This window comes from Protomyctophum bolini (genome assembly GCF_963924005.1).
Source record: "Protomyctophum bolini genome assembly, chromosome: 20".
In the NCBI taxonomy this organism is placed as follows: Eukaryota; Metazoa; Chordata; class Actinopteri; order Myctophiformes; family Myctophidae; genus Protomyctophum; species Protomyctophum bolini.
In genome coordinates, this window is record NC_137881.1 from 27,775,988 (window position 1) to 27,803,478 (window position 27,491).

The 27,491-nt window shown below is 44.7% G+C and overlaps 1 protein-coding gene across 1 annotated transcript in view; it reads right to left on the bottom strand.

Annotated features, from left to right (window-relative positions):
- Positions 1–27,491, bottom strand: part of svep1 (sushi, von Willebrand factor type A, EGF and pentraxin domain containing 1) — a 127,131-nt gene that overhangs the window by 75,329 nt on the left and 24,311 nt on the right. Inside the window, exons 2-3 of the mRNA XM_080792310.1 lie at positions 15,546–15,801; positions 13,195–13,371 (exon numbers count right to left, since the gene is read on the bottom strand). Of these exons, the coding sequence (XP_080648436.1) occupies positions 13,195–13,371; positions 15,546–15,801 (433 nt within the window). The remainder of the gene's footprint in view (positions 1–13,194; positions 13,372–15,545; positions 15,802–27,491) is intronic.

Genomic DNA, 27,491 nt, shown 5'->3' on the forward strand with positions numbered 1-27,491 from the left:
GTACATCTACATTGCAGCATTGATACTTTTACTTAAGTAAAACATTTGAGTACTTTTTCCACCACTGGCCTCATAACCTCCCTCCCACTGGAGGAGTTTCAGTCAGCAGCCCTTCCGCCCCCCCCCCCCCCCCCCCCCCCCCCCCCACACACACACACACACACACGATGAGGATGTTTGGTCCTCACATAAATAGAATTAAAAGAGCGTGAACGGGCGCGCACACACACCGAAGCAAACCCACAACACACACATTCACACACTCGTGCACGCGGTGTGCAACAGATAGCGAACGGACCCGGAGGGAGGAAGTTAAACAGACTGATGAAAAGGGTCACTGATTCTTGTTTGTTTTTTGTTTCCCCCGACCCCGAGGGGAAAAAAAGAAAACGTTGTAACTTTGGTCACCATTGAGAACATGCGGGAAATATACCTGTGAGAAACGAGCAGACGATTGTAATGCATGTGATGCACATGATGTAAAGTTTCACACAATGACCAAAATAAAAACATAATTTAAAAAAAAAAGAAAAGAGAAAAGGGTCACTGACTGCAGGGGTCAGGGAACGGGACAAACACGGAGGCCGTGTCGAGAAGGATAAAAAGTCAAAGTCAAGACATTTCTAAAAGCTCACAAACCCACAAATGTTCTCAAGAAACACTTACAATAACTTCGGTTTAACCACTTAAACCCTAATACTTTGTTGACGGGGGGTATACCCAGGGGTCTCTATACTTGGTCCCCTTCCTTTATTACACCAAAGCTCTTCAATGAAAAATAGCTGATGATCCACAATCTCACTAACCTTTTGTATATAATTGTGACACTTTGTGAGCTTGTAGCTTAGCCATTTTTTCAGAGTATGTTCACCTTTGACATTATACCCAGAATAGGGATGCTATGGTTAAATGTGTGTGCGTGTGCCGTGCATGCGTGTGCATCTGCATCCACAAAGTGACACGCTGCAGGGTGTGACATGATGTGACACATCCAGACAGCAGCACCACAGTCACCACATGGCCACTGCATGGCAGACTGGGTCTCGAACCACAAACTCTCTCCGCTCACGAGTGACCAAACAGAACATATGGATCCATACCGTATATGCACGACAGGTCAAGTGATGGAAGTATCAAGTTATGTGTCACGGTTTGCAGGTGTTATAGGACCCAAGTGCAGGAAACTCAAACAAAGGGCAGGACAAGAAGATGCACATAAACTTGACTTTACTTAGGAAATTACATCGCTGTTTGTCCCTGTTTAAGTGTGGACTGGATGTCATATGAAAAAGGACTATACAGAGACATTGGAGTTGGAGCCACATGGAGGGAGGGAAGAGGGGTGAAAAAAGAAAAAAGAAATCTTGGTAATTGCTCGTGTGTCATATGTGAAAATGCTATCTGTAATGTACTGCTCTTTCCAAATAAAACAAATATAAAAATTAAAAAAAACCTGACACTAACTTGAGATCCAGCCCTGAACAAACACAAGGCAGAGTCACTGGAGCTCATCACCCAACCTGGCTCAGCTGGTCCCCACAGGTGACGGCACTATCAGGGCAATCAGAGTCAGAGGAGCAGGACTTGGGAGAGACAGAGGAAACTCATGGACAAACGGAGGGGCTCAGGACGTGACCATGACAGTATGGGGCCCTTTCATCAGAAGGAGTGTGCGCCATCATCGCCATGTGACTTTAGTCACATTACGCCTCTACGCCTCCTGCATCCCGTTGCGCACCAAAGATTGCACATCTACAAGTTCACAACGAGCTTGAGTTTGACTATTTTCGGTGTGTGACACCGGCGCAAGTTCGTATAAATGAGCCCATTGCACTTACTGTACACATATAACATGTTTAATTGAGTGTTTCTGAAAATATATGCCCTGCGCACGCCGCACACACGTATACGATATGTACTGTATGGCGTGGAGTAGTCGCCGCGCCCCTGCCGGGGAATTACGACAGATTTAACGAGGGGTGTTTCTCTGCTGTGCGAAACGGCTACTTAATGCTTTTTCTGTGTGAATAGTAAATGTTTATGGCCTATACTGAATCGGCCCCCGACGTGAGAGACGGAGAGGAAACTTTAACTGAACAAACTAAAAAAAGAGACGATTTACAAAGGGATGGCGGCAGAGAACACATGGGAGGAAGATGGAGAGTGACGAGATGATAGGATCAGCTGTGGTCTTGTCTGCGTTAACGTGTCGTACAGTATGTACAGTATGTGTACATGTATGAACATATGCAGTGGTGGAAAGTAACTACACACATTTACTTAAAGGGACACTTCACCCCTTTTGCAACCAGATCTTATTTTAATGATGTTTAGGAGACAAGAAACATTTCCTGGGGGGGTTTTATGTGGGTAATACTGTATGTGTTTTTAGACATTTTAGTATTTCACAGTGCCCACAATAGACACTGGGCTCACTTACTTCCTGGACTACATGTTGTCTCAGTAAGACAGCCCTCTCCCCCTATCCACAAGGAGGAGCAGTGCACCAAAGCATTATGGGAATTGTAGTCCAGTTAACCCATTTAGACCTGACACTAGATTCTACAAAATGTCAGTTTTCAACAAAAAAACCTATGTTTCTGTGTCATGTTGTTCCAGGGACCCCCAGAAGCAAAGATTTGAGTTAAAAATGTTCGCTCTGAAATAATATATATTCCAAATTTGCGCCACATTTTGACGATTTTTCAAAAATAGCAGACCTACAAGCTTGTATAGCGCGGCACTCTGTGCCGTGCTATGAGCTTGTAGATCTGCTATTTTTCAATAGCTAAAGCATAGCATGATGCTTAGAACACACAAAAGGGGTTAAGTGTCCATGACATCATGGACACTTTGAAATACTAAAATATCTAAAAACCCATATTACCCACATAAAGGTAAGTGTTTCTTGTCTCCCAGTCCCAAACATCATTAAAATAAGTGTCCCTTTAAGTATACTGTAATTAAGTACAATTTTGAGGTATTTGTAGGCTACTATTTGAGTCTTTCCAATTTCCAGTAGGCCTACTTTTACTTTGAGTACTCAAAGTATTTCTACATTGCAGTATTGATACTTATACTTAACAATTTAAGTACTTTTTCCACTACTGAACATGTCACTACTGTATAATGCAACGCTGTACTTGTAAGTATGTTTTGTGTCTCAAACTCAAAGCAACACCATTCATTGTGAGTTTTAACACCTGTTAAGAGTGACACATTTAAAAAACTGTAGGAGGAAAACGAGAGCTTAAGATACGGAGGGTAGAATGGAGGGATTCGTGTTTTCTTCAGTCTCCGACAGAGAAGTTACTGTACTGTAGGTCCAAGTTTACAGTCCCCCCTCTCTCCGACAGACGCACGTGCCCACATGTGCACGTTCGCGCACACACAAGCGCACACACACTTTTTTTACAGACCTATATGTGTCTTTTAATTAGGGCGGTGGGGAAGGGGGGGGGGGGGTGTGCACACCGCCTTCAGGGAGAGGAGAGGGGAAGGGGGTGGGTGGGTGGGTGATAAGAGCTTTTATATAGACTTTATTTTCGGAGTCTAAATTAGAGCAAAATCAAAACAACCTTTTGTTTTGTTTGTGGTTCAGTCGCGCTTATGTTCAGCGCCATCTTTTAAATCACCGGTTTAACCCTTATGGTGTTCTATAACCCTTCTGGACGGGAACCCCTTTTGGGGCTCTGTACAGTATGTACAGTATTATGCAGTATGTGCAGCCCGAGGTTATGTTTAGTTATTGTATATTTAGTATTATGAAAAACATTGAGAGCTTCTGCTCTCAATGTCACTGCAGTCACTGCCGACAGTTACGCTGTGTTTTTTTTTTTGGCGGAAATGCACCGCGCAGCCCACGGGGGCCCTGAAAATGTGTCTTATTTGTAAATTTGGCCCTTGGGAGGGTAAATCCGGCCCTGGAGAGGCACCTCCGCGTTGGCCACAGAAGCGGGGCGTGGTTATTATAAGCACAACCCGGGTGGGATTTCGAATGTCGCTCGTCTCTTTCTTTGTTCTGCTCTCACCTCTGTTTCTCTCTCACTCTGGCTCTCACTCTCTCTCTCTCTGCTGACTGACTGGATTCTCCACAACAAGCATGCGTGGTTCTGCTGAGACCAGGAATCCCTCTCATTCCCTTACTAAAAGAACATTCCCCCACACACTATAATGTAAACTTCCATCCAATCAATTCAAACAAAGAAGTGGGGGGAGGAGGGGGGGGGGGGGTTGAACCCAAAAGTCCTCCTCTGCGTGTCCTCGTGCAATCCCTGGCATTTGCCCTTCAGCCCGCTGCCAAGAACTGGACCAGAACTGGGTCAGCGTTCACATCGAGCACATTTCTTCAGCATGAAAACAACACTGGGGAAACACCACAGAGTCACGCACACAAAAAAAGCAGGTTTTTTGGGGTTTTTTTCACAACCTCAGCTATTTCACATCTTTCACAGAATATTATATATATTATACACTCATACACACAGACGACTTCACATACATTTACGAGTGTTCACAATAAAACAAGGAAATAAAATACTAAAAGTATATTCACCGTAAAACAAGGAAGGAAGTATAGCTAGCTAGACAAAAACAACAGAGGTCACTGGAGCTCATCACCCAACCTGGCTCAGCTGGTCTCCACAGGTGATGGCACTCAGGGCAATCAGAGTCAGTCGACAACAATGGGACAACAATGGGAAGTGAACAATACTGAGTGAGAACAGACATGACTGGAGACAAGAGGAAAGCGTATATGAGCACACGAGAAGGTCTGGGGAGAAGAAGTGTATTTGGTGAGTTGTTACTCGAGATTTCCGAAACCTGCTACCTCATTAGTATAGAGGCAGCACAGGACTACTATGTGTAGCAGTGTTGTTTTTGGCAGCAAATTTCTATTTTAGTTTAGTCATAGTCTTTGGACTGAAACTTCATTTAGTTTTTGTCATATTTTAGTCACCTGGAATGTCTTAGTGTTAGTCTAGTTTTAGTCGACTAAATCTACAGGTGATTTAGTCGACTAAAATGTATTTTGGCGGGCCTTGATGCCGTCGTAATGAGTGTTTTTACACTTGCTGAAAATAGCCGATCTACAAGCTCACAACGTGTCTCAGCGCGACGCGTTGTGAGCTTGTAGATCGGCTATTTTCAGCATGCAACCAAAGTGTAAAATTACTTATACTGGATCTCTTGTCCACTAGTCCCTTCCTAACATTTTTGTCTAGTTTTTATTTGTCGACGAAATTGTCAATATATTTAGTCTTAGTTTTAGTCGTCATAGCTTAGTTTTTATTTAGTTTCCATTTAGTTTTCGTCAGTGAAAAAAGGTAGTCGACGAACATCTTTCGTCTTAGTTTTAGTCGACGAAAACAACACTGGTATACAGGACTACAAAAATAACTTTTAATTCCATGTGTAGGCCTACACATGCACACCAACTCTCCTCTATGAAATCACATTGTTGTTGTGGTTTTTGAACAATCCTCAAGGACTAACGCTATACTCCACCTTCCCACAAGAATATATACCTAGTAGGAGAAAAACTAAATAATTTCTAACGATCTCCTCAATCATGCATTAGTTGCGAAAATAGCCGCTCTACAATCTCACAGTGGCCCATCATGCAAGCGTGACACGTTGAACTTGTAGATCAGCCATTTTTGGTGTGCAACTGCTTGGCAATGAAGTATCAAGTCACACTACAGACTACACCCATTAGTACAACATTTGAAAACGTTCTTGTTATAAATGAACAATAGTACGATATATGTTGCCTAAAACAAGGCAGGAAGGAGGAAGAGTTTTTTCCAAAAAAGTGTACAGGATTTGTTAAAATGCTGTTTTTATGTGGACACGCCCACCATGGACCCTGAGTCTGCAATAAAGGCATTCATTTATTCATATCAGCTTCTGGCTAGGGGAAACATTGATATAGGGTTTATGTGCTCTTTCTGGTGTCAAGGTGAATGATGCCATAGCCAGCATAACACAGAGACAAAAAGGAAAGAAAGGGTGAGAGAGAGAGAAAGAGGAGAGAGAGATATTTCAAGGACTTGTAGACTTTTCTTTCCCAATCCCAACGCTCTGAAATGTATTATCTGAGAGTTTGATATAAGGCAGAGGGCGACGGCTAAAGATTAATTTTACATGTTAAGTACGCACGAGTCTGTAAACGGTCAGTATGTGCTTATAAATCAGGCCTGGGGTTTTTTTGAGTGAGTTCCAAAAAAAATCGTACTTTCCACTTACAAATCAAACTCTTAGTACATGCGTAAATACCCCCCCCCCACCCCCGGAAATTAACCCATTCTGACCTGAGATCAGATTCATACGAGGTTTCCACTGGACACACACTGGTCTGATTAACCCATTCTGACCTGAGATCAGATCAAAAGAAATGTCAGTCGTTCTTCGATTTTTCAAAAGTAGCAGACCTACAAGCTCGTAGCGCGCCACTCGGTGGCGCGCTATGAGCTTGTAGATCTGCTATTTTTCAATAGCTAAAGCATAACATGATGCTAACACCAAAAGGGGTTCCTGTTCAGAATGGGTTAAATCACCCAATAAATTCTGCACTGTATGTTTGAAAGTGCCTAACGGAGTGACGGATGGGACTGTTGTGGGTGTCTACTGTCTGTGATAGGATAAACAAGCCGTATTCTATTGCGTTTCTATACGGCCTTCTGGTATGTGTCAGAACTGTGTGCGTGCGTGTGTGTGTGTGTGTGTGTGTGTGTGTTTGTATATGTGTGCGTGCGTGTGGAAACGCGTGTCTGTCGGTGCGTGCACATGCTCATGTGCATGTGCGTGCATGAATGTGAAAGATTGTTATGTGCATGTGTTAAGTGCATGCGTATCCCATTACTGTGTGTGCCATACTGTATACATACAACACTGCTGCACTTTTACTACTGCGTCTGTGAAGTTGTTTCCCAGGCGGCCTCTCTCTCTCTCTCTCTCTCTCTCCCTCTCTAGTCTCTAACCATTCCGCTATGGCGGCCGTCTCCTCCTCCGGGGGTACAACAGAGTTCACTCTCACGCGGTTCAAAACATTTACTACTGCATGGCCCACAGTACAGTACACACACCTGCAGCTGCTTTCATCGTTCCCCGTTCACACAGCAGGAGACGACTGCAGGAGGGCTGCAGAGTTAGAGACGGGAAACGAGAAATGTTTCCGGAAAAAAAAAACGAGAGAGGGGAAGGGGTTGAAAGTGAACGAACCCCTGTGCGAAAAAACAAAAGAGACGAAGATACGGTACAGTACATCCAACCGAGCGACGGACACATTGAATTATGGCCGGATGACCCCCCTTTGGAGATCAGTCGGGACTCGGAGTGATGCTGTGCATTTCCACAGGGGAATTAAGGGGCTCTAACAAAACAAATATGAAGCTATATCAACTCCAAACAATAGCTTATAGAGGTCATTCGGCGTGCGCGGAACACCGGGCCTATATATCACGGGGAAGAAGAATCTATACGTCAGCATTTTCCCATTTTGGTGTTAGCATTATGTTATGCTTTAGCTATTGAAAAATAGCAGATCTACAAGCTCGTAGCGCGCCACCGAGTGGCACGCTACGAGCTTGTAGGTCTGCTATTTTTCTTTTTTTTGAATCGAAGAACCACTGATATAGAAACATAGCTTTTTCAGAAAAACTGTCAGGATGTATAGAAGACATTTTTTGGGCTCAGTCGGGAGTGATGCTGTGCATTTCCACAGGGGAATTAAGGGGCTCTAACAAAACAAATATGAAGCTATATCAACTCCAAACAATAGCTTTATAGAGGTCATTCGGCGTGCGCGGAACACCGGGCCGATATATCACGGGGAAGAAGAATCTATACGTCAGCATTTTCCACTTGAGGACAGACGATGTGGAACAAGCACGCCTCCAGATAATCTCTATGAGCGATGAGCATACCACCACCGCCGTGGTGGTGGGGGTGCGTTTATTTTGTGCCACACTTCAAAGGGGGGAGAGGTCCAGCTGGCCCATAGCCTCCTTCACATCATATTCACAGACACCTACGGTAAGGTGGTTCTCTCTCTGGTCTGACGACCAATGAGCAGAGTACTGTACTATGTGAGGCTATGATAACAGATACGCAATATGCAATCACTCACACGTACACTGTGCAAGTGCAGTAACACATGCACATGCACAACGTGTTTGCATTCGCAAGCACGCACACACACACACACACACACACACACACACACACACACACACACACTGATATTTAAGAAGCACAGCACTGTAGAGAATCAGTTTTCCCATTGCTTTTGTTCTTGTTTTTTTTCTGTTCTTTTTTTCCCCTTTTATTATTTGAATCATTAATAAAGGTGGGCATAATAATAAGCTTCGGCTTCAGCCCAAACCTTTTCAGTCAAACTGTAACTTTGTAATCCTCATTCTGAATGTTCAACTGTATTGTTAAAAAATGACTGAGATAAATTAACACACACACACACACACACACACACACACACACACACTTACAGTAACACTCCTAGTCTTTCTACTTTGTCACCAGTCCCTGTTCTCGATCGCCCCTCACTCTCGAGTGTCAACACTCAACACTGTCCGCAGGGCTCCTGTTTTACCCTCCTATAAACTATGCAGGAAGTCAACAAAGGGCATGCGCCCATCCTATCTATACACTCGATCCTTTTTCTATTTTGGAACTATTATGTTGAAGTGGGCATCTGTGAGACCATGTGGTTCTCAAGATAGGGTCCAGGGACCCCCCTATATAGAGTCCATGAGAGGGTTCCCACGGGGTCCCTGCAGCAAAATGAGGAACAGTTTAAAATAAAAGTCTTGCGGGCGTCTGGGACAAAATATTTCCAAATTGAGGTTGACGGCCAAATACATATCAACGTGGAGGTCCTTGACATTAAACTGTTTGATTACCACTGGTTTAGAGTGTCAAAAATTGGAAATCGAGCAGACTATTGGTTGATCCGATCGCTGGAGGTTTCGCAGGAAAGGCCACTGCATTTGGCTGCAGACGGTCCCATATAGGCCTTTTGAAACAAAAACTGGAGATATACTGTAAGTCAGAGCGACAGCAGCGCTGCTTTTCGTAAAATGTCATCGAAAATATGAAACATATAACGATTGAAGGAAAAATGCTGCGAAACCTCAAATGCTTTCTGAGTCAAAGGGTGACGGCCCGCCCGGGGCCCCGACGAGTCGACTACAGCGCGCTGCCAAAGCCGAGACTCCGCGTGCACCGAGCTTTTAGCGGTTTACGAAAAGCAGAACCAACCTGCAAGTCTTGTGCCAGCGTCACGCCACAGTAACAGTACATGGCTGCCACCTCTGTCTGCCACTCAGGGCACTCTGGCAACCCCCCCCCCCCCCCGAGGAAAAGCAAAAGAGAGTGCCCGTTAATAACTCACACAACACCTGTGGTTCAGCCAAGCCGCGCGAGGTTAAAGCAACAACATTAAACAGAGCAAAAAATTACAACGTTTTGTCAACTTTGTTGGTTTCCTGGTTACCGGTTCATTTTTTACAGCAAATCGAATTATGCTTTTTTTATAGAGTTCAGAGAAAAACCCTCCTCAGACAGACGTATGGTATATATACAGCTTAACAGCCAAAACATCTTCAATGGACTGCAGTGTTCAAAGAAGATTTTTCTTTTTCTTTGACACTGCTTGCGGTATAAGCAAAAAAATTAGTTGGGCTGAGCGGTGTGTGTGTGTGTGTGTGTGTGGTGTGTGTGTGTGTGTGTGTGTGTGTGTGTGTGTGTGTGATAAGTGTGACGAAATGAAATGTGTGAGACCGTGTCTCATAACAGAAAAATAAGAAAGAGAATAAGAGAGAGAGAAATTGACAGACGGAAAACATCTTTTTTTGTGGGGGCCGGGGAGTGTCTCGCTTGTGTCCTTTTCCTTTTCCCTTGAGCCGGCTGAGACCAGCTCCGCTCCGTCTGCCCTCTGCTATTAATTAAACCATCAAACACATTAATAAGGCAAAGCAGACCCTCCGGTCTCGACAGCATCTGATGGGAATTAGGGCGGCGTGTGGCTGGGGAGACGACCCTGATGCCCTCAGCACTTGAACGCCCCACCCCGCTTCCAGGTTTTGCTTCTCTCTCTAGTCTACAGTATGTGCGCCTCGACCTAGACTGTACTCTTCTTTACCCCCGCCCCCCCCCTCTCTTCCAGAATATTGTACACACTTCTCTCACAATTCGCTATTTAAAAAACAAATCACACGCGAAGTGAAGTGAGCGAGCGGTGCCTTGAGCGGTTGATATGCTGCACCCACTATCAAGTACATGAGGTCATAGTCGTTTATTTTGCCGTTGACTTGAACGGGAATTGGGGGGCGGAATTCTTTTGACATAACAAACAGCTCAAAATTAGAAAAGCCAGCATGTGGGTGTCACAATTATCATCACCATAGAGGTTATGCGCATGCTTAAAGTGAATGGCACATCGAGTTGCAAAGCAACATGCGAAAGTGAGTTTAATGTTGTTTTAATGCAATCAGATAGGACTTTTCTATGTGGATGTATGGGGCTGTCGAGGCCAGGAAAGTAGTTTTTTGCCACTCAGTATAGGCGTTCCTGTATAACTTCCTGGTTTGATGATGATGTCACGCGCATATACCCTCTATTCACCTCCCAGTCAAGGGGATATAGATAGATCGTTATCACAGTTTCACTCCGGCAATAAGCACTGCAACTCGCGATTTATCACTCGTATGCATTTGTGCACACGTATAAACACACACACGCACACTCCACACACACTCACACACACACACACACGCACACACACACACACACGCACACAGGCCGTTCCATTTGTCGTGCTGTCTCAGTGCTCTCCAACAATCACACGCGGCCACAAAGGCGCTTGCGTGTTTCCTCTCTGAACCTCTTGATTGCAACACTGGCAGACATTGTGCATTATGAAGGCCCCCGTCAGACGAGACGGAGCATTAGCTGCGGTCTGCATTTAAAAGGCTAAGGAGGGGTGACTGCCTTAGCCAATAGTCATGACAGCAACGACTATGTCTTCGGATTGAAGGCTGCTCTAATGCATTTATTCGATTTGCCTGTAAAGTGGGTCCAAGGAGAACAAATCACATTTGATTAACGTAGGCGTCTTGGTGGAAATGCGCCTGGAGGTCGCATCGTGACTGCATTGCCGCAACTAGAGAGAGAAAAAAAAAAAAGGATCTCATTCCTGTAGTTCGATCTCTCTCAACCAGGAAGAACGAACCCACAGTCTCGACCACAGTCATTTCCTTATCGTTCTGATGGAAGAGAGAGACGGATGTGTGTTGACAGCCCGCACCGTTTCTGTACAGCACCATGTGTTCCCTGTGTGAATTCACACCCGGAGCCCAGAATTCTCAACAGCATGGCTTTAACCCATTCTGGACTGAGGTTGAAAAAAAGTCTTCTAAATCCTACATGTTTTCTGAAAAACCCATGTTTCTACAGTATGTCAGTGGTGCTCAAACTTTTTCATGTCAAGGACCGCCAGAATTATCTCTATTGGGCCACCGACCCCAATCTCAAAATATGTAGTTCCAGGGACCCCCCCCCCCCCCCAAATGTAGTCCAAGACCCCCCCCCCCCCCCCCCCCCCCCCCCCAGAAGCAAAATATTTTTAGTCCAAAAATGTTCGCTCTGAAATATATATTCAAAGATTTGAATGGTTGAACAAGAGACAGCAAATCCAGCAGTCAGTACCTCACCCAAGAGCCGGAGAGACCTGCGGTCGCGACATGTGTAGGCACAGTGCACTGAAATCTTTTAATTCCCCCCCCCCAGAAGCAAAATATTTTTAGTCCAAAAATGTTCGCTCTGAAATATATATTCAAAGATTTGAGGCACATTTTCACGATTTTTCAAAAATAGCAGACCTCTACAAGCTCGGATTACATAGGAGGAAGTTACAAATGTTGCTCTGGAGAGGGCAGGTTGGAGCTCTCTCTTGGTGGAGCTGTTGCCCCCGGTGACCCGACTACGGATAAGCGGTTGAAGACGGACGGACGGACGGATGGATATTAGAATTCGAGACTCAACATCTAGTTGAATAAAATGTTTCCTCCATGATTCATCATTTGATGCACGCAGGCATCCCTTGCATACAGTAAGTACACCACAATGTTTTCCCCCCCCAATACGCCGCTTTGAAGTGTATAGCTTAATTACGCAAGACATGTTGGTGTGATCACCCCCTAGGAGTGTCAGGGCTCTCATGATCACATCAAGTTAATTATGATAATCTGTCTGTCTCCACCAGCGAGAAGAACTATGATTAACTCAATGAGAACTCAAAACCGCTAAACGCTAATTAATCACAGTACCTCTCGGTGGCTGTGTGTAGATCAACAACATATCATCACGCGGCCATTTATACAGTACTCATTGTGCAAGTATACTGCATGTTATGAATGCATGTTGCGCATTGTGTTTTGCGAGGTAGCGGTTTACTATGAACAGGTCCGTCCATCACACCTCAGAATTCATTCCATGTGTCGATCTGTCCTCATCAAACCCTGTACACCCAAGACACGCTCCATATATGGCCAGTACAGAATTAATTCCATATGTTGATCTGACCCCCCCTCGCCCCCCCCTCGCCCATCTAATTACACCGTCAGTGTAATTAGATGATCCCCAATAATAGCATTAATTTATGAAAAAACAAAACCTCCAAGATGAAATAATGGAGTACAAGGTTTCTGCCCCACAGAGATGGGATGGTTTTCAGCAGCGATCAAGGATATTAGAATAGATTTTATGTCATTTTGAGACCGGCTGTATTTTGCGTTGTCTTATAAGTACCAGGTCTTATTCCCTATAACTTGAGTAAACTAAAGACCTGGAGGCGTACTGATCAATGCTCTTTGGCCACTCAGAATAGCCAAAATGGCATTGATCACAGTCCTCCAGGTCTTTAGTTTACTCAAGTTAGGGAATAAGACCTGGTACTTAAGACACGCAAAATACAGCCCTTCAAGAGTAAGATGACTTTATAGGCCAATTTTGTGCAATATACTAGAACACACACACACACACACACACACACACACACACACACACACACTCACAAACCCCCAACACAGACAGTCTACTGTATGGTCTGTATACTTAAGTAGTGTGACGTCGAAGCAGCAGCCAGCTGTGTGTGCTTAATTCTTCCTCCCCTACCTGTGCACTCGTGCTGCAGGCCCTTCCCGTAGTGTCCCTTCTCGCAGACGCAGTCGTACTGGCCCGTGTGCGTTCCGCACTTGCAGCTGGCCATCAGGTCGCAGCAGTCGCTGCCCGCCTCGCACAGGGACGAGCAGCGAGACAGGTCCTCCTGGATGTAGCTGCCCGTGGGGAGGTCTGGAACACGCAAAGAAAGAACACACCGTGTTATTAACAACAAGCTTATACTGGGTCACTGACACTGAGAAAGCGTGAGACTTGAGGAGAGAGAGCTTTTAATGGTGTGGCTATATAGCAACAAGCCTAACTGTCACGGTGCGACTCAGAAGTATAGGACCCAAAATGCAGAACAGACTGGTTTAAAGGCAGGAGGTCAAATGCAGAGGGATTTATTCACCCAAAACTCAGGATAACATAGAATACACATACGTACTGTAGGACTGGAAACACTACTGTACTTTGAGAACACCATAACAACATCCATAGTCAAGCAGGGAACATAAGGAACTGAGGGTTTAAGTAGACACAGGGATCACAATACACAGGTGAACAGAACAAACAATCAACACTGGGATTGGCTGGGAGACTAACAGGACACAGGTGGAGAAAACTATAGTAATCACAAGGAGGTAAGACAAGACAGGCAAACACCACTAGGGAAAAACAGGAAACACTAGGACATCACTAAACAGTAAAAGTGTGCAACAGACTGATATCGTGACACTAATGCCGGTGCAGTGCTGCAGTGTTATCGTTTTGATTTGTTTTAAAGGGCAAAGGGTTATTTTGACTAAAACAGTGGTTTTCAACCAATGGTCCGGGGACCACCAGTGGGCCTTGAGGGGGTTCCAGATGGTCCCCAGCTCTCTTTGAGAGCGTAAAATGAATAAATAAAACGAATAAAGTTTATCAAGAGTTAAATTATTGTTAAACATCTGCATTACTTAATTTACAAGAAGTCTACACTTCTGCTACTTTAGAGATAATGTAGAAATGTTGGCTTTGTCCGCGGCGTAACCGTCTTTAAATAAACTTTAAAAAGAAGTGCCGATGGGAGAATGCATTGGGGTTTCATTTCCTGGGCCACTCGTTTTTCTGAAAGGGGGAGGGACTGCGGCGCTCTATAGTGTGCAGGTTATCCATTGGAGAAGAAGGCTCTGGTCAGATCTGACCCCAGGTCAGCAGCGGAACACATCAGGAGTACAAGAGGACGGGGTCTCTCTCAGCCACCCCAACCATCTCAGAGGTTTGTTTTTTATAGGATGTGTCAGAGAACGGAGGTTGAGCTGATAGATAGCCACGAGGCCTGGCTTTCATTGTAAAAGCCTTCATCCTTCCTCTGTCTGACTGTGACTAATACCCTGACCCATTCACTATACTCTACCTACAGACAGTACTGCCTGGGTTTGTGACTGTGTGTGTGTGCGTGCGTGTGTGCGCACGCACGCGTGCGCTATATTAGCTGGTCGTGTTTTTAGGAAGCGATTCAACTGCAATTGATATTTGACAACCATGACAGTCCCATTTCCGCTTGACGAGCGAGCGGGAAGTCCCGCAGAACTGTGGGAAGCGGGCGTTCCGTCGTCATGTCATGAATGGGATTGAAGCTGCATGGCTGTTGGCAGGACATGAGAGCACAGAACCATGAGAAGACGACTTAAAAAAGAAACAATATTGTCCTACGTTATAACAGGGTCAAAACCTCCACACATAGAAGAGGAACATAACTCCGGTGCAAATGATGATGAGGCGAGTAATTGCGGGAGTTAGGGAGGGAGTGTAGCACGAAAAACCCTGCATGCAGACGGTAGAAGATATCTAATAATATACTATCCCCTTGTGTTATTAAAACTAGATTGAGCACCTTCAGTATGAGTTGGCTCAAATTGTCAGGGGAAAGTGAGCGTGGATGAAAGCAGGCATCTCAAGTGGGGCTATCACGTAAAATGCTCAGGGTCCATTTGGTTTCATTGTACGCTCTCAAATTATTGTTAAACATCTGCATTACTGAATTACAAGTCTACACTTCTACTACTTTAGAGAGAATGCAGAATCATTTTTGCCTGCCTGTTATCTCTCTTAATGTTAATGGCACCAAGTTCAGTACAGCATGGAATCGTGGAAAAAAATCATATCCAACGACAACACAAATTGTGGGTCTTTTGAGAGGCTAAATGCCATCAAAAGGTGGTGCCCGTGGCTCAAAATGCAGAATAAATAATGGGGCACTTGACATGAAAAGGGTTGAAAACCACTGGGTCTAAAAAAGTAGCACGACAACATGTACACACATTAACAAGAAACTCAATAAATTCAAAGTGTTTGTATTTCCTCTGCACTCACTCACTCACCCTCGTGCAGCGCCCGTCGCGCCAGAGCCTCGAACTCGGCGAAGTTGTGCACGAGGTAACAGTGCTGGTCCTTGGGGTGCGAGGCCATGTCGTGGAGCTCCCGGATGTTCCCCTGCCAGATGCCGAGGGTGAAGATCTCCACGCCGCGCTCCCGCAGGGTGGCGGCCACCGGCCGCGGGTCGCCGCCGTTGGAGTAGCCGTCGGTGATGAGGAAGATGACCCGGGTGGCGTTGGCCCGCGAGTGGCGCAGGATTTGCTGCAAGGAGAGAGAGAGAGAGAGAGAGAGAGAGACGGATTTTGAGTCAATGGGCTATATCCTACTTCCAGGCTGCCTCCTTACTTCCTTCACAGGTGTTACCGATGATACTAATTAAGGCTCTAGCTGTTCCATTTAGTGTGCATGTGGTTCTCAAACTTTTTTCAATTTTTTTTTCAATGACCCCCATAACTCTGAGTGTACAAATGGAACCAACACTAATGGAACCAAATTGGTTCCATTTTACACTCTCAGAGTTACACACCATGTACACCAGTCCATTTGGAACCCACTCTCAAGGACACTTTGAGACACACTGGTGTAGCAGAGTGTTTCCAGTGAGCCGACACGCACAACAGCAGCACCCTGACTCTGTTTGACCAGAATGGAACAGAGCCTTCATTAGTATCATCGGTAACACCTGTGAAGGAAGTATAGGGAAGTGGCCCAAGACAAGTTATTTCCAAATTGCTGTGTGCATTTGTACTATACTCACAATTACTATACTGTATACACACTGACAGGTGAAGGTCTATCTGGCAAGTCATCTGTGACTTTTGACAGGATAATTTAGTACGAATATATCCAAGTACACCTAAAACATATTCTTTTATGCAGTCTGCTTAAACTTTTGCTGCTCATCCCCCTCCAGAATAGCTACCATATGCTGTTACGGGGATTCGGTGTCCCTATGTTTGGGACTGATGCGCTTAATCAGAGTACCGGTACCTAAAAAGCAGATCCAATTCATCGCCAAATCATAATAAATATATTGCTTTTTATATTCAATATACTGTATATGTCATCCATTCATGAGTTGTCTTGACTGAACTGAGGGTCTAAGATGCATTTGTTACTCCTTAGTAACAATCATCATCATACTATAATCATCATCATACTATAATCATACTATAATTCAGCCAATGTCTGTCTGTCTGTCTGTCTGTCTGTCTGTCTGAATGTCTGTCTGTCAGAAACACCGCCGTATCTCCTCACCGCCTGCACCAATCACTCCCACTTTTCACACAGGCATTGGCCATAATAATATGGAGGTCTTAACTAACGCACCCAGAGCACAGTAACCCCTGCGGCCACAACGGGTATAAGGGCTATTAAATACAACAAAGCAATGTACAACATGGAAGATACACGCAAAGGGGAAAAACCTCTTAACGCAAACATACCAAAAAAAATCACACCCGTGTGAACTGAGTGGTGCAACTCCCCTCTCCCTTCCCCCCCCCCCTCCTCTCCTCTCTCTCTCTCATTAGCAGGCAACAGTGCAGCACTAATACTATCTCTCTCGGTTTCTGGAAAACAGCGCCCCCTACTGGTACTAATAGTCATATACTGGTGCTCATGTCCACATAATGTACGTAGGTACATAGGCACATAGGTGAACACGGACATTGCTGTTCCTTGGAGTGGTTGCACCACTCAAAAACAAGCAAAGTCAAATACATCAATAGCCACACATTTCTTTCAGTCTATACCAGAATACTCTGGGGCTTTATTGACATGCTGCGACTAAATTGAACAACAACAAAGAGCGTCACACTGCGACCACTAAGAACAGCCTTCGATTCCAGCACTCCTCAAAACACTACATCAGCAAAGTTAAGAAAACGAGGGCAGTACGGGGGTAAAAAACAAAATAAAGAATACAGAAAGAAATTGTAGAGAAAAACTCTTACAATTGTAATTATTTCTCCCAACAACAAGCAATCCAGCTGCTGCCACAGTGGTCTGCAAACCACCGACCGGGAGCACGGGGGCTGGCTGGCGCTATATAGCTAGCAGGCCCGGGCCTATTGCCTATGCCATGCCACGGTCCTCCAGACACCGGCTACAGTTCCCAAACCTAACTTTAGAACAACCCGTTTACAATGCGCCACATACAATTAGACAGGACGTTAAAGTCAAGAGAAACATATCTTTATATGTTCTCTGGGATAAAAAAAAAAAAAAGCATTGAATAGAGCCAGCTGCTAGCTCTACTACTATGCAGAGCAAGCTAAACGTCTTATGGTTTTGTTCGTAGGAGATATTTGGAGCGAGGGCGAGAGGGTTTGCATGGAAACTCAAAAAAACTAATTATGAAGAAAAAAATGACCAAAGGAGCTTGTGGTTACTAGTAGTAACCACTAGTAAAGGCTGCTTTTCACTACTATAGTAACTTACTTACTTACTTACTTTCCATGCTTTTGTTCTTGCTTTTGTTTTTTTCTGTTCTTTTTTTTCACCTTATTATTTGAATCATTAATAAGGTGGGCATAAGCAGCTTCGGCTTCAGCCCAAACCTTTTCAGTCAAACTGTAACTTTGTAACCCTCATTCTGAATGTTCAACTGTATTGTTTAAAAATGACTGAGATAAATAAACTAACTAACTAACTATACTAGCAGTGTTGCTAAATCTATACTGTAAGGATTACACCTGCTTATACGGGTCCCAGATGCAGAGGCGTCATTTCAGGAAACAATAGGGTGTGTGGCAAAAACAATGATTTGGAAAAAATAGCATAAATAATGGTCTACAGCTCACAACAAAAATAGGGATGTCTAAAAAGTCATGTGGATGTGTGAATGTGGAAGGACTGAGAATTGCACTCCGATCTAAGATCTGCAAAAAAAATGCTCAGTGGAGAAAAATCACACAAAAGAATGTAATTTCAGTTAAAAATGTGTTGGCCTGGGCCGTGGCTCAGCGGTCCAGCCACATTGGCTGGCAATCCAGTCTGGCAGTGTGGCCGCGGGTTCGACTCCCGATCCTGACGGGCCTTTACTGCATGTCTCCCCCCCCCCCCCCCCCCCCATCTCTCTCCCTCATTTCCTGTCAGCCTATACTGTCTGTCCCTCCATAAAAAAGGCGAAAGCCACAAAAAAACATAAAAAAAAAAAAAGTACTGTGTTTGTGTTTGTGTGTGTGTTGATACACGGTTGATAAGTCTGTCTGTCTGATGAACACCACATGTATATTGACTGTTGTGATTGGGGTGACGTGTTTGTGTGTGTGTGTGTGTGTGTGTGTGTGTGTGTGTGTGTGTGTGTGTGTGTGTGTGCGTGTGCGTGTGCGTGCGTGCATGCCGTAGCCACTGAGTGAAATGTTTGTAACTGGTGTTCATCACCATTACCGTATCCTCCTGCACGGCTCACTCTATATCTTTCTTTTAATCCAGTCTTGGTTGATGCCACCATGTGCCACATATACTGTAAACTGTACAAAATAAAAAATAAAATGAACAAACTGTACAAAGAAAATGAACTTTCAAAAGGGTATACATTGCTGAACAGAGGGGCAAAGGGGCAGGTGCTCTTGACTATAGCACTACACCTCACACCCCTGGATATACTCAAACAGCAAGATTATATGCTCTTCATTGCAGTTAAATGTTTTATTTAGAAAATGCAACCTCGTCGGGCCAAGCAGCCGCCTCGTGGTTTGCTATATAATATGGAAGGTGACTATAGTCCTCCTGGACGTCACTGGAGAGGTCATGGCTTCAGTGATGTGCTTCAACTGTACCACTGCACCAGCTCAGTGGCCTTGTGGTTAGAGTGTCCGCCCTGAGACTGGGAGGTCGGGGTTCAATCCCCGGCCGGGTCATACCAAAGACTCTAAAAATGGGACCCAGTGCCTCCCTGCTTGACACTCAGCATCAACGGTTGGATTGGGGGGTAAGTCCCTGCGACATACTAGCGTCATGTCCAGGGGGTGTACTTGTTTGTACATCAAGCTGCCTCACGCTACAGAAACAGGAGATAGGCTTCTGCCCCTATGGGCCTCATGGCTCGGCAAGGCTACTTACTTACTGCCAAAAGCACAGTGGGCTACGGCTGCTATGCCCCGTGACGGGAGGCAAACAAAGCATGTGCAACGAAGGAGCTCCGTGCCTAAAATGAGCACTAATAATGACTCTGCAGATCGACGGCGAGAGGTGTGCGGGCGATGGAGGAGAAAAGGCGAAGCCATCGACCGCCGCCGTCGAGCCACGGGAAGGAGACGACGGGGAGAGGAAAGACAAAAACACGACAAGAGGCGAAGGAAGAAGAGGGAGAGAAAGTTCTGTTCTTTATTGTCTTAATTGGCTACACTTCAAGCAGTCTCCGGGCGGAGGAGACATAATTACAGAGCCCCACGAATGGAGGGAGGGAGGGAGCGAAGGAGAGACAGAGGGAGGGAGGGAATGAGGGATGGAGAGAGAGAGAGAGAGAGAATAGAAGATTGGGGAGAGCCCGGCCCATGGCGGCTCCTGTGATCCTCAAAGGCTCCGTCCCTGGTTTCTACGGGTTCCCAGCCCGGCCCGGTCCACTCCCGCAGCTGTCAGAGCACACATAAGACGCACGGCTTCATTACAGAGAGAGGAGAGGAGAGGGGGGCCCTCCCTGGTCCTCTGTGGCCCCGACACCGGTCACCACAGTGATGTCAATGTGCTGTGCTGTGTGTGTGTGTGTACTGTGTACTGTGTGTGTGTGTGTGTGTGCGCGCGCGCGCGTGTGCTAATGATTTGCGTGCGTATGTGCCTGTGTGTCAGTCCATATCATTTGGACTCGAGCTCACACATTGTTACAAATGGCCAAAAAGGGAGATTCTTTTTAAATAAAAGTGGTGTCCTAAAATGTTGACGTCCTCACCACCGTGTGTGTGTGTGTGTGTGTGTGTGTGTGTGTGTGTGTGCGTGCGTGCGTGCCAGAGAGTGCATTCGGTGGTATTTCTTTAGGCCCTTTCATTGGGTGACTGCTCAAAAGGGGCCCGTGGGGGCCACAGCGGTTTCCGCGTGAGCTCATATGAGTCAACTTCTGGTGTAAGAAGATGGTTGGAGATGACACCACGCAGAGCACACACACACACACACACACACACACACACACACACACACACACACACAAGGCCCACTAATAACAGCCTCTCCACAAATACTCGCCGCATAGTTTGGGGCCGCAGTAAAGAACGTTAAAAGATAACCACACGCACCAGCGCGTGGGAAGGAGCTGACCTTTTTAACAGCAGTGGGTTTTCAACCCTTTTCAATACAAGGGACCATTATTTATTGGGGCATTTGAGCCACAGAACCACCACTTGATGAGATTCAGCCTCGCAGACACGGCAAAAACTGTAGCGTTTTGTTGTCTATACAATTCCATGCTGTATTGATGTCGGTATACCATTAGGAGAGACAACAGCCCAAATGATCAAAATAACAGTTCTTCTACATTCTCTAATTGTGTAGACTTGTATATTTTTAGTAATGCAGATGTTTAATAATAATTTAACTCTTGAGAGTCCATTTCGTTACCAACTCCATCCTTTTAGCTGGGGACCACCTGGAACCCCCTGAAGGACCACTGGTTAAAACCACTGCACAGGTAACATCTTTATTTGCATTCACATTTGACAAGAAAGTCTGTCCTCATCAACAACAACAATATCTATCTGGTGTATTTAGCTGTGACATCTGAAAAGGCATCATTTTCATTATTGTGCATGAACAACATGGCAGTTGAAACACGTGAGCGCTTATACATTTTGGCAGATGATGAAACATATGAAGTTTATGAACTCATGTCCTTAGCCAATAGGTCAACAATTCTGTCGTGCCTATACATTCCCTTATATACGTGTGTGTGTGTGTGTGTGTGTGTGTGTGTGTGTGTGTGTGTGTGTGTGTGTGTTTGTGTCTGCGTGTGTGCACGCGCATCATGTCTGCATGTGTAAGTGCATAATAATTTGATTATTAGATTGTTTTCTTTTTCTTTTTCATTTGTATTTTGGGCATTTTTTATGTTTTATTCCGATATGACAGTTAACAGAGTGACGGGGAAGGAGAGAGAGAGAGAGAGAGAGAGAGAGAGAGAGAGAGAGAGAGAGAGTGGGGGGGATGACATGGAGTCAAGTTCCTCCAATCAGATTCGAATCGAGTGCGGGGAAGACTATAGCCTTATTCATGTGGGCGGGGTCTTTATGTACTCTGCGAGCATGGGGGATTGCAGGGAATATCTCATCTCTGGGAGAAGAAGCCCCCATCTGTGATTCATTTTGTTTTGTTTTATGTTTGCTTTATTTGTGTGACTCTAATGCTACATCTCATTAGGTGTGAATACAATACAGTACTACTGAAGTAGACCCCCATACATCCATCACTGGGTCAAGGTCAAGGTAAACTTTATGGTCCACAAGGGAAATTTGTCTTGGGCTTTCATCCCAGCTACAGCCACACATAAAACATCAATGACAGACAAAAACACATTACAGAGGGAGACACAACATTACACACATAATGTGGATAATCTAGCCTCACACAGTTACTGCTGTTTCAGAGCCTCGTTCAACATCTTAGTTGATGCTGGTACAAACAATTCTTTCAATCGTCAGTTGTTTGGCCGAATGGCAACAATACAGAACACCCTGGGGCATTTCTCCCACCACTGAACAGCCTGGCCTAAACATGCAGTAAATAGTGGAGCAAGCCATATAAGCGGGCCGGATTTTTTTTTAGTATTGTTTTCCAGTGGAGAGCTTTTGCACGGCGGAGTCGGAATGATCTGCGATCAGAGGCCTTTCTCTCTACCCCACCACGAGAACATTACTGGCGGAAACACTACTCCAGTGAATTGGAATTCCAGACTATATAGGCTTTCCTGAATCACCAAAAAATGCATTTTGTATACCCAGATAGCCTGCTATAGATCGACCAGTTGTTTCACAGATATGGAGTTCGGACGGAGAGCCAAGACACATCACATGCACTAATGCACAAAACAAGGCTTTGAACCCTTTTTTGGCTACTGTATGTAGTCAATAGTTATAAGACGGCAGGGTATACAGTATACAGTACGTGATATGTACTGTACAAGAGAGACAGACACAGAGGGGGCTGTGCCAGGAAAATGAACCATGTGAGCCAAACCTCGAATGTAGTAATCTACAGTACATGAGCATGAGATGTGCATTTGTATAACATTAGAGTACAGTTGCAAATGCAGTATGTCAGCCCCCCCCCCACACACAACCTCATACACAACAACAACACATCCCATGCATTTCCTCAACTATGCAACTTGGCAACCCCCCCTGCAATGTTATTAGACACGGGTTGCCAGAGACGAGATAAGAAGCAGGATGTGACAGGATTGGTGAAAGTGTTTGTCTGTGTCTGAAAGCCCCAGATATCGGTCAGAGCTATGCTGAGATAAGCAATGAGACCACATGGACCCACAGGGATTATAGCAAAGAGAAGCGAAACAATCTCCGGCACTCGGCCGGCCGGCAAGGGACATGAGTGGGGAGACAATAAGCACTCCATACAGTACGTATACGTGCACTTTCAGACGTCAATGAATAATTAACCCATTTAGACCTGGGAACGATTCTGCAAAATGTCTTCTAAGTCCCGACTGTCTTCTTGAAAAAGCTATGTTTTTCTATGTCAGTCGTTCTCAAACACTTTCATGTCACTTTTAACGATTCTTCAAAAATAGCAGACCTATACAAGCTCGTAGCAGATAGCAGATATACTTAAGCTCATAGCGCGCCACCGAGTGGCGCGCTATGAGCTTAAGTATATCTGCTATTTTTCAATAGCTAAAGCATAACATAATGCCAACACCAAAAAGGGGTTCCCACCCGAAGTGGGTTAACCCAATCAACAGGAATGTGCGTGCACTGCACGCGTTATCAAACCGACTCACTTCTGATCACCCACCGGGGCTTAATAATAATTTGATCCACGTGTGGTATAGAGAAAATCACTTTTGCCCCACCGACAGATGCTGGCAAGATTCAAACTTCAAACGCGATGTTGCCTCGTTTTCATTGGGGCAAAGTGTGCCAAGGAGCATTTCCCATGTACCTTGAGGGGCTCTCGTCTGAGGTGCCAAGGTACCCCAGCTGTTAATCAAAGGCCTCTATGCGCCTGCCAGTGATCCTGAATACTAAATTAGAACCCCACTGGCTTCTCCGACAGCTCAACGGGCTTTGATTCAAGTCCGAGCGCACCTGGCAAAGTGTGTGCGGTATAGTGAGTCGGAGACATGCATCGATGAACCATAACTTGAATAAAACCGGTTTAAAACCTGTTTAGACGCAAGGACGATTCTACAAATGTCTTCTAAATCCTGACAGTTTTCTGAAATACCTATATTTCTATATTAGATTTAGTGGTGCTCAATATTTCATGACAAGGACCCCCAGAGACTATTATGTAATTGGCCACCGACCCCCCCAGAAGCAAAAGTTAAAAACATTCGCGACTGAGAGAATATGTTCAAAGATTTCTGTAAATGTTGCAAAAAAGTATAATAATTGTTATAAAACCGTCATTTTTGTGTCATTATACGGCTTTATACGCTTCCTTCAAATTATCGGAGCAGACGTTTACCGTGTTCATTTGATTGACACGTTTTTGTATCTTTCTTTTACATACGTCGACGTTCTGTCTTTCAGTGGGAGGATGAAAACAAACAACACTATGGCTGTGATGTAAATAGGTTTTCAATGTAATGAGTCCCGGGATGCAGGGGTGGTCTTTTAGACGAGTCCCAGGGACATTTTATGAGTCCCTGCACTTCCAACGACGTTAGGAGTCATATTTTGCTTCTTTTTTTTTTTTTACAAATTTCAGCATTTAACTCCCATTTAATTTTATTTGGTTATAATGTGGTTAAATTCATGTAGAAAACATGAAGAAGAAATTATTATTATAACTAAAGCTAGCGAAATAAACTAGAATAAAAAACAGTACAGTAGTACAGTAGTGCATCCCGTGGATGCAGAGGTCTTTGTTGTATTGCTTCCCTTAACCCATTCTGAACGGGAACCCATTTTGGTGATAGCATCATGTTATGCTTTAGCTATTGAAAAATAGCAGATCTACAAGCTCATAGCGCGCCACCGAGTGGCGCGCTACGAGCTTGTAGGTCTGCTATTTTTTGAAAAATCGAAGAACGACTGACATTTTTAGAATCTGATCTCAGGTCAGAATGGGTTAAATCAGACCAGTGTGTGTCCAGTGGAAACCTCGTGTGAATCTGATCTCAGGTCAGAATGTGTTAACTATAAACTGCGTTTTGGGATGCAAAATGCACCCCATTTTAAGCTATGGAATATGGAAAGGGTCCATCGTGTCATGTTCAGCACCCCCACAGGGCCTTGCTGGTGCCATCTTGTTCATTCAGCAACTACTGTTTAGTAAAGACAAAATGCTGCTATGGGTCACTCATGAGAGGGAGTATAGAGGAACCACATCAGTGAATGAGAAAGACAAGGAAGTCTTCCCAATCATACATCTTTGCATGTTTTGTTTTCCTTATTTTTTTTCTCTCTTTTTTTTTTTTCTTCTTGGCTTCCTGCAAAATCTATCCCAAAAGGAAGAATCTCATTTGCAGGCATTCCAACGGCGGATAAAAAAATGCAAGTGGACTGCATCCGCTCGGAAAGCTTCTCTCCCCCATGGTCGGAAGTGTGAGCGTCTTGTTTTGACATGCTATCTGTTCCTTGGCTCGAGTGGTAAGAATAACAACAACAACTCTGCAGGACCCAACGGAACAGAACTCTCCCTCTCTCTCTCCCTCACACGCGCACACGCACACGCACGCAGCACGCGCACGCACACACACGCAAATTATCTGGAGGACACCAGACTCAACTTTGCCACCATTGTGCAACATCCTCAACCATCAACACTGCATGTTTTGTTATACTTTTGTCATATTATATATAGAGACACCATACCTGTACTACATGTATGTTAGAATTCAGACCACACTGTTAATTATATTGTCTATGTCATCTTTGACTTTTTCATGCGCCTTATAAATATTTGGGTGGTCTCCTTAGAGGCTCCCCAAGGTATTTAGCCTCAAATTAAACTGCAGATCCAAAAACAAACAAATCTGGAAAGCCCAGACTGCGTAATATCGAAAGGTTTTGAACCCTGCGTAAACATAGCAGAGCACATGCACAGAAATGCACTGAGAAATGCACTGGCCGTGAAAGAGGACACAGTCTATTAGAAAAATTAGAGGATCTTATTAGGGTCTTTCTATACTCTCACAAACCACTGGGCCAATCTCACATGTCTTGTGCACACTGTCACTAGGCTACCGTAGATTCGTAGAACCCCACACATTCTATCATTCTTTGGAAATATTTAATATTTATTTACTCATTCATTCACTTTATGGACTTGCATTGTCCACATTTGGGCAGATGATATCATGAGCTATAGGGCTGTATTTTGCGTGTCTTAAGTACCAGGTCTTATTCCCTAACTTGAGTAAACTAAAGACCTGGAGGCGTGGTCAATGCCATTTGGCTATTCTGAGTGGCCAAAGAGCATTGATCACGCCTCCAGGTCTTTATTTTACTCAAGTTAGGTAATAAGACCTGGTACTTAAGACACACAAAATACAGCCCATAGACTCTTTCGGAGCTAAACCGTCTGTCTGTATAAGTGGCTATAACTACAACGGCGGTCGTATCGGGTCGATAGCTCCCAAATATGGATTCATATACATTATAGACGTTATAGATCCACGTGAAGCCATGCCGTTCAGTTGCAAACAAAGGAAATTGTGCATTTCCTGTCAGTTGGGTTGTGCAGGTGACGTGCTGTGATTGACAGCCTAAACCTAACCCTCCACCTCAGTAAAGCTATACCTAAACCTAACCTTAACCTCAGTAAACTTAACTTGCCCGGGGGCGTGGTTATATTAAAGCACAACCCGTGTAGGAATGTGTAGCGGTCACGCCCAGTTAACTATGATATGAAATCGTGCATTTCCCCATCAGTTCCCATATATGGTCATGCCTTATCACATGATTTTGTCAATATTAAGCCCATATATGGAGATCCCTGATGTCATCATTATTGGCCAGCAACTCTACATGCAAAAACTCCTTATTGGCTATTTCCCCTACCATAAGCCCTAAATGAATTGCATTGAATTGAATGGGAATTGAATGGGGCTATGGGGTGTTGTGCTAATTCGCTTATTTCCATCACTCAAAATGATTATCTTTTTGTATATATCCTCTCTTCATAATGTAAATAATATCCCAAGCGGCACACTACTACTTATTTCGATGGAAATAAGCGAATTAGCACAACACCCCATTCAATTCCCATTCAATTCAATGCAATTCATTGAGGGCTTATGGTAGGGGAAATAGCCAAAAAAACACCTGGACCTCTTTGGTGGGGACGCAACAACTACAAAGAAAGGTAAGAAAGCCTTCTAGCATGGAATTCTCCTTTAAGGCACTTTGACTTAAAGGGTCCTCCAAACCATATACTTTCCACAGCTGAATTACTTTTCTAAACCGCGTCAGTATGAAGTCACAAAAACATGTTTTCTACTCCCAAAACGACCCGCTTGTTTTCCCCCGTGGCAGTATATGGTCATACTCGCTCGTTCCGTCTCGTGTTTTAACGACAAGACGTGGCCAATAAAGCCACGTCCGTCTCACCAAATGGACCGTGTCACTGTGACACTCTGCAGAGACAAACAAACCCTCTGTTAGTCTATATGGACTGGGCTCTGTCTGCAATGCCCCCCCCCCCCCCCCCCCCCGTCTGTCAGGAGCTGAACTGGAACCGTATAACAACGCATTACGTCTCATCACAGCAAGAGACACAGCAAAGTATGTTAAGAGTCTACAGACTCTACTACAATCCTGCCTCAGGTGAATTCA